General features: G+C 39.0%; 1 protein-coding gene across 1 annotated transcript; it reads left to right on the forward strand.

Annotated features, from left to right (window-relative positions):
* The first annotated feature begins 8104 nt into the window (after nt 1–8104).
* On the forward strand, nt 8105–8809 carry LOC110703992. Its single transcript, XM_021881790.1, has one exon. The coding sequence runs from the start codon at nt 8105–8107 to the stop codon at nt 8807–8809; it is 705 nt and encodes a 234-aa protein (XP_021737482.1).
* Nucleotides 8810–9120: the final 311 nt, after the last annotated feature.

The raw sequence follows: 9120 nt of genomic DNA on the forward strand, positions 1-9120 counted from the left end.
TTCCCTCCCTACCACTGTCTTAAATCGAATCAGAAAAACCCCATTATTCATAGCAGAGATTCTATTTATTCCATATTTGCCCCAAATTCTTTGCACAAAACCACTCATTACAGGCAATGAAGGTTTACCACAAAGAACATAACAAACAATTGCAGATTTCCAAAACTCGATTTCAGGTAGGACACTTCCTCAGATAACTTCACTTTCACCTCTTTCCTAATACCCATTTTGCAGCATGGATTAAAATCGACTCCAGTCTTACCAGCAAGATTTAAACCCTCATCAATCGTATTCTTAAACATGCTACTCCATCTAATACCACCCGATTCATTAGGAATGGCAGAAACAGGGGTTTCAAAAACTGGGTTTCGAAATTGGGGGTTTATAAAGTTTTTCTCCAAATTCACATGAAAATCATTCCTAAACCTATCAGATTCATTAATCATCAACAGTGGAGTCGGATCAATAGACCCAGTACTAACATCAGAATCTATTGTTCCATTGAAATGCACAGGACTAGGGGTTTGAATTACCTGCAGCCATCGATTGAACTCTTCACTATGCAGAGCTTTATCCTCCTCCGTCACCATTCTCATCGGAATCTCCTCAATCACCTCTCCATCCAGCCAGCTTTCAACCGACATCATCCATGATCATACTCTGTTTTTGCTCTTCGAGGTTCCTCGTTCTTGGCTTTGTTTTCTTCTTCCCTTTCGATTTTGAGCCTGAGGATTTCTTCCCCTTTCCTTTCCTCCTTTTTGCCATGGAAATCGGCTTTCAAAAAGCTCAAACAACAAGTTGAAAATGGCAGGTTTCTTTCTCTCTCTAGAGTTTCTCTCTCTAGAGTTTTCTCTAAGTAATATTGGTTCCATCACTATAATCTACTTCATAATCAGCAATAATAACCAAAATTCGAAGAAAAAGAGCAAGAACAAACTTGAATAAAGAAGTGCTCATACAAGGTTCAATACTTAACCATTTTTCATGAAATTTGTTGCAAAACACTCCTTAAACATAGCATGACAACATAGAACAAGACTAATAGACTGAATCGAAAACCCCCAAATTTGAAATTTGGGGTTTAACGGTTTGAAAATCGTTCAAATTCAGCCGGAAAGAACAAATTCTAGCAAAAAACTTACATTAGATTACGGCAAATGTGAATCAAGGACGAAATTTGCTTCTTTAAGCTTTGAAAATTGCAAAAATCCGAGCTTCCTAGAGAGAGAAAGGGGCGAAAAATGGCGAAGGAAGGAGAAAGAAAGAGTGAAGTGAAAATCGCGTTTAGCGATTTCACTTTACTGACATAAATGTCGCGCGCAACTAAATCTGTTACGAGTAGCATACCAACGCAACTCATAAAGATGCGCGCGCCTGGCCAGCGCGACCTACTAAGTTGCGCACGGATACTGGTCACGAAAATGACCGGTATCCGTATTTTGATCCGTTTGATCATTTTTCAACGGTTTTTGCTCGTCATTAGACGTATTGTGGCGCAAATTATCAAAATCTTTTAAATTGCTTTGCATTCTGTATTATTTCCTTCTTTGTTAGTTTTTTGCATCATATTGCATGCACACCGTGCTTTGTGCCTTCCCCAAGTATACGTTTTGAACGTTTTTCGTACGAGTGCCTTAAGACGTTCCGTGGTGGTGCATTACGTAAAAGCACCCATAGAAAGGTTTGTCATTTTACTGTACTCACGTTACAAATGTCCGGGTTTTCTTCTTTTTTCACGTCCGAAGCAAAAAGGAAGGTGTTTTCATGCAGCGTAAAAATGCAAATGGCGTATCGTGCGGCGCAAAATTGTACGGCGTAGGTGTTGCGTAAAATTTCACTTCATCCCAAGCTTTGCGAGAACTACCTCTCAGGACTAAAAGGCAGAGAATTACTGTAGACGTTAGCTCACGAGTCGACAGGCGCGCTGAACCATCAGGAACATGCACTTCTTGAATGGGATCAAATACGGTAGTTTGTGCGCTTACTAACTTACCGGACAGTTAGGGTGTCAAAATCATCCCCTGTATAAAGAAGCGACGAGACGATGTCGCGCCTATGTAGTCACGTGCCCCCAGTCCTGAGACACGTGTACTCATCATCTGGACAAAACTGCTGAGAAAGTTGTTGACTTTCTTCCCTCTCACTGGATTTGGATATATGCCTCTAGTCCTGAGACATGTATTTCTATCTTGTGGACATCCGGCTAGAATACCGGACCTGGCTCGAATACCGAAAACCCCTTTTCATCTTTTTTTTACTTTGTTAAAGTCAGGCTAAAGTTTCAATGACATATCGAGGGACTTTAGACCAACGATGACACGATTGAGAGGAAATCTTCCCCTTTTATCCTTTTAAAACTGATCTCTTCTAATGACTTGACACTAGAACACCTTTACATGTAAAAGCGTTCAACAATTTGCAAAGGATCAATCTAGATTCTTTAGTGCGTTAAGACTAGGAAAAACTTTTTCTAGCCTTAATAGCTACTTGTTTCAAACACTTAGCAAACCAAGGATTGTTTCGACATCCTTAAACATTACTGAAAGATTCTCTATCCTTAGAGAACTTCGCACAAACTTTGATCATCACCTATTCTAGACTCGATCAAAGTGGGGGCTAACTGTAGACATCTACTTTGGCCTCCTGTCCCGACAGGAAGTGCAATGACGATAAATAAAATCATCTTCGTGTTGGATTTAAGTGAAGAATATTTATGGATAACAAGTTAAGCCACAAAACACCAAAGACTAGCCCAAATTAAAGAAAAAGACAAAACAAAGGTCCAAACTAAACCCGATCATAATTACGCATAAGCCCGTGCTTAAAACCTAATAATAGGTTAAATCTTAGTGCTGCCGCAGAAAAAGCTGCGCGCATCTCAAACAGTCGCGCTAGGCTGCCGCGCGCAACTTATTCAGTTGCGCGCGACACCCAGTGCAACCTCCAGAGCTGCGTTGCAAAAGATTAAGAATTATACGGAAAATATAAAATCGAATCTTATCATGAAGCCGCGCACAAGACAATTAGTTGTGTTGCCCATAGCAGCACAACCCAATCACTTGCGCTGGAATGCCGCGCGCAACTCATCCTGTTGCGCGCGACACCTGTTGCGGTAGAATTCTCGAAACCCTGAACCTAATCATTCACTATAATTAAGAGGTTAAACCGAGGCTTAAACAGACTGAAAATAACCTAAAACTCTAGCAAAATACATGTGAACTTGTGCAACCTAGCCCCTCTTGTGCTAAACACTCACCCTTTTGATATTTTGTTACTACGGTGGAGGTTCCCCAACAAGGAGTCCATAAGTGCTCTAAACGGAGATCTAGGAAAGAGAAGTGGTAAATTCCCGAGCACGTAGTTAAATCACATTTATTTTATTGTTTAAAAGAACCTAATTAATTAATTAGTGTTGTTTGATCACCTTTAAAATAATTAATTAATCAATTCCACATAGTATCTTGCGTTAAATAAAGATTAGAATTGAATTAAATAATTTTTGGTTGACCACTTAAGCCATGGCGAATATTGTTTATTTTCTTGTCCTTTTCACGAATTTGATTAAATAAGAATAGCGACATTACGATGTAATTACTACGTGAATTAATATGTGTAAATAAAATCAACAACATAGTTTTAAATATCACGTTGCATATATTGTTTGGTGATGAAATTGTAAAAAAGGAAGAGCTAGTAGAGGCCGCACTAGGGCTAGGATAACGATTCCCCTAAAAAAGGAACGTTATTTTAGTACCCACGCTCCCGAACTCATTTCTGGTTTATAGACCAATTTGGGCATGGGTAAACTTATGATTCGTGCTAATTATTCCATGAACTCCACATGTAAGAAAGACATGAACGAGGTTTATGAGTTTTTCCTAAAACTCATTGGCGACTCCCTAATTGTTTCTTATAAAAAAGCGTAATGATAGAACCAATTCTAATTCAAGGTCCCCCAAATAGTTAGGAATTCAAATCCTACTACACCCTAACAAGTGTAAAGTCCTAGGCTTTTAAGTGGTTATGGGCATTTAAGGAGGGAACCCCTTACGATGGGATCACCCTCCTTACAACAATTTCCATTAATCACTTTAATCTCAATAATTAATCAACATAATCCCCAAATTAAGCACAATAAATCAATCATACAAGTTTTATCCAATCCCTAGCCAAACAACTACCCTAACATCATAATCTAATCAATTAACCACTAAAGAAATCAAGAATCAACAATATATGAAAAAAAAAAACTACACTAATCAAGCATCAAACATCAAAATCAATCCAAACAAACAAGAATATTAAACAAAGCAATAAAATGAGATAGAGTTAGAAATTCTCATTGATAATAGAGAAGATCTTCAATACAATTGTCACCATTGAATCTTCAATCTCTCAATCACCATTGAAATTCCTCACTTGATCACTCTAAAATCTACTCCTAAACTACCCTAAACTAAAGAGAGAAGCTCTCAACTAAGCTAAAATTATTATCTAATTTCTATCTCTAATTACATACAAAATCGGGGTTCCAATAGGTATATATAGGAGGCGCGAAACAAAAACCAAGCAAAGCAAGTACCCAAGGAAGCGTGCCCGCACGGGCAGGTAGCGCGCCCGCGCTTCTCTAGGTTTCTTCGGCTCTTCTCATGGCTTCGTGCGTTCTCTAAGGTTTTCGAATGAGCGCACCGAATGATGATGATGGACACCAAGAGTGGCAGCCCTAAAAAGCATTTGACAGTGGGTTCAACACCCCATCTTTGAGAGCACGACTTGAGAGCGCTGGTGAGTGTCATTTATGGCACTCGTTTGGTTCTTTTTAGGGTAAATTTCATGCTATTCTATAGCTCTTTTACTTAGATTTTTCCTTGATTTTCTCTTTATTTCTTTTGGTTTGCATTTTCTCAGTTGGATTTCTTTCTTTATGCATTTCTTAGTTTATTTTGTTATTTTCTCTTTTATTTGCTTGTTTTCCTTTATTTTTAAGGTTAAGGTCGTTACCCAAGTTTCCCGAGGCCTCTTCCCAAGTTTGGCATTGATTAGGATGTCTAGTGTTCTCCATTTGAAGCTCGAGCATGGAGAAGTGCAAGTTCCTAAAGTCCTTGAGCTGTGCATTCAAGCCGTGGGGGCATGATTTCAAGTCTTGAACCCGCAAACATGGAGTTTAGAAACTGCAAGGTCTCGTGTTTATCAAGAGCATTAAGTGGAACACACGAGGAGCATCGGCATGATAGGGAAGAAGTCTCCCCTGCTCCCAGGCGCGCGCGGCTATGGCGCAGTCGCGCGGCCTGGTAGCGCGGGCGCGCCTCCCTAGGGCGCGGACGCGCCTGTCTGGTTCCTGTTCCGTAACCAAATTTGCGCGGCCGCGCTCTCCCTTATAGTTGGCCGCACCTGTGTGGGTTTATTTGGGGACAATCTAACTAACTTCTCTTAGTTAGTTTTACTATATATAGATTTTCTTTCTATTTTTAGAGAGAGAATTAATTCAGAAATGAGAATAGAAATTAGAATTAGAATTTTAGAAAGAGAAACTCTAGATTGTAGAGAAAGAAGTTCTTGATTGATGATTGAAGATTGATAATTCTAGCATTTTCTCCATTGAATTGAAGCAAGTTTGTAAGGATTTCTTTTACTTTAATGCAATTTTTAGCTTATCATTTGAATTTCTTTGTTGATTGTTCAAGTTAGAATTGAATTTGTGATTTAATTAGTTCTATTGATATGATAATGATGAAATTGTTGATTAGCTAAGTTTTGATCTTAATTTCAATGGATTGTGAGTAGTTCTCTTGCTAGGGGAATGGTGAAGCATGTATGAGTAATGGATTGATGCTAATTGGGGGAAATTGATGGAGTTGATGTTGTAATTAAATTGGTTAATTGATTAAGTGCATGTGTGTGTTTAATTGAAGAGTAGCTAACTTTGATTGTTACACTAGAATGCATTGTAAGCTTGCATTGATACGGAAAATTAATTTGTGGCTTGCTTTTGTCGATTGAGTAGGTTTGCAAGGTTCCTAGTTAGAGTCTCTCGTAGTTGGCGCTGGCTTGACCTCTAGGAGATTAGCTTACCTTACTCTCTTGATTTCTTAGTTGATTTTCCCTTGCAATACTTGACTTAGTCATTTCCAATCCCAATTAGCTATATCCATTCCGAGTACATGCGGATCCTAACCCTAGTTCTTGATAAATTTGATTTCATTTTGATTTTTTTGAATATACACACCTCTTTTTATTGCTTCGAAATATCTTAGCTTTGACTTTAGCACTCACCTCCCATTCCTAGTGGTTCGACCCTTGACTTACTCTATGCTTTGTATAGGGGTGTGTTGAGAGATTACAAATTTTGTTTTGACCAAGGGTAGATTAGTTTTCAACGATCTAGTCTCGCCCTAGATCAAAAATGGTGTCGTTGGCGGGGAATGGCGTAGATGATTGCTTTTGTTGTTGAGTCTATTTCACCTTAATCTCAAAAAAAATACAAAAAGATTTTTCTCTTTAGGCTACATTTGTAGCCGTGCTATTGATATTTTGCTTTGAGTTTTTGTGTGCGTAGGATAAGAGGAAAGACTTTAGCGTCATTTGATCCGGAAATCGAGAGAACAATAACAAGGATAAGGGTTACTAATCATTCTTTGAGTCCAAGCTCTCAAAGAGAAGAAATTCACCAAGAAAGAGAAGAGGAGGATCAAGTAAGCATGGGAGATAATCCAAGAGTCGCTTTGAAGGATTTGGGAACTCCCGGTGCATATAGGCTTGAAAGTGGGATTGCATTGCCAACAACACCGGCAAATGACTTTGAAATAAGACTAGCCATGATCACTTTGATTGAAAGGAGACAATTTAGTGGGGCTAAGATTGAGAGTCCGCTGAACCATTTCAAAGAGTTTGAGAAGTATTGTAACACTATTAAAGTGAATGGTGTTTCTCAAGAGTTTATCCGGCTCAAGTTATTCCCCTTCTCTCTCATACGTCGAGCCTTGGAATGGTTAGACAAGGAGGTCAAGCCAAATTCTCTTAGAACATGGGATAAAGTTACCAAGGAATTCTTGTCTAGGTTCTACCTCCAAAAGAAAACGGCGGAGGCAAGGGCTTTGATCCAAAGTTTTAAGCATAAACCTAGTGAGAGCTTGTATGAAGCTTGAGAAACGTATAAGGAGTATCAAAGAGAATTTCCCCATCATGGCATCCCAACCTATCAAATCATTCAAATTTTCTATGGAGGGTTGAGTCCTCAAGGCAAATCGTGCCTTGATGCGGGAGCCGGAGGCCCAATCATGAACAAAACTGAAGAAGAGGACATTATAGAAGATGTGGTACGCCATTACATGGATTGACAAGAAGGAGAAAGAGAGTCTTCAAGCAAGAATGGATCAACGGTCTATTCGGTTGATCAACTTAATGCCATCAACAATCTATCCTCTCAAATTGCAAGTTTGGGGAAGGAAATGACAACAATCAAGGCCAAGCTTGAGAGTGCAACTTCCAATGCACAAGGTAATCCCTCCCACATTAAAGGGAGAGGTACATCTTCTAACTCTACTCCTCCTTCTACTTCTAACAATATGCCCAATGGATGCTTATTTTGTGATAATTGTGGGTCTTATGACCATGATGCTTCTACTTGTTCAAATGGGTTTGAAAATCTTGATGATGGTGAGAGTAATGAATGTGAACATGTGAATTTTTTCTCAAACAATAACAATGGTCAAAGGTTTGATGGACCAATAAACTTTGGAAATAGAAATTCTCACCAACAAGGTGGATTTGATAACTATAACAATGGTAATTATAGGAACCAAGGAAACCAAGGTTTCCGAGGTAACTATAATAATAAAGGTTATGGTAATCAAAACCAAGGCCAAGGGTATGGAAATCAAAGACAATCTCAACGCTTTGGTGGCCAAAACCAAAATTTTTGCAACAATCAAAATCGAGGCAATTGGAACAATCAAAATAGGGGGAATTTTCAAAACAACCAAAGGGGACCCCTACTCGGATTTGATCCAAAATCTCAAGGTGTTGGTGCAAATTCCTATTCTCAATCGTCCAATTCCAATTTGGAGGAGATAATTGAAAATAAAACAAAATCTTGAATACCTATATGGCGGTGAGCGATAAGAAATTTAATGAGATCACGACAAATAAAAAAATGCTTGAGACACAGATCACACAACTAGCAAACACTTTGAAAGATTGTGCTAGTCCTTCTTCATTGCCTTCTCAAGAAGTTGATCCTAAGAAACCCGTTTATTCCATCACCACAAGGAGTGGAAAAGTTCTTGAAGAGAGAGTTTCTAGGGATTGTGAGGAGGACAAGAAGAAGAGTGTTTCAAGTGAGAAAAAAGAGGAAGATGTGTCAAAACATGTGAGGAAAGAAGAGAGATGTGAGAAAAAGAAGAGTGATGAGAGAAAGCAAGAGGAAGTGAGAAAACCCGACCTTCCATATCCCCAAAAGTTTATGAGGAACAAACTAGATGAACAATTTGGGAGATTTCTTGAAATGTTGAAGGAGGTCCATCTTTCTATCCCTCTTACCGAAGCCATGACCCAAATGCCTAGATATTCCAAATTCCTTAAGGATATCTTGAGTGGCAAGAGAGATTGTAATGAGATAGATTCGGTAGAGCTTGGTGAGTGTTTTAGTGCTTTGATCCACAATGACCTCCCCAAGAAGATGAAAGATCCGGGTAATTTCTCCATTCCTTGCAAAATCAAGAGTAAGTTGTTTGAGAATGCTTTGTGTGATTTGGGCGCTAGAGTGAGCATAATGCCCTTCTCGGTCTTCAAGAAGCTAAAGCTAGGATAACTCCTTCCTACCAACATGACTTTGCAATTGGCCGATAGGTCCATCAAGTTTCCAAAGGGAAGAGTTGAGGATGTTCCCCTTAAGATAGGTGGTTTTACAATTCCCGTTGATTTCATTGTGCTTGAAATAGAAGAAGATGACCACATTCCTATTATCTTAGGGAGACCGTTCCTAGCTACTTTGGGAGCTTTGATTGATGTTAAGGGAGGTCGTATTACCTTGAGAGTTGGTAACAAGAAAGAGAATTTTGAGTTAAAACCAATACATGAGTCCTTATCCCTTGTGAAAGGAATCAAGATTGATGATTCCCT

This window comes from Chenopodium quinoa, unplaced genomic scaffold, assembly GCF_001683475.1.
Source record: "Chenopodium quinoa cultivar QQ74 unplaced genomic scaffold, ASM168347v1, whole genome shotgun sequence".
Classification (NCBI taxonomy): Eukaryota; Viridiplantae; Streptophyta; class Magnoliopsida; order Caryophyllales; family Amaranthaceae; genus Chenopodium; species Chenopodium quinoa.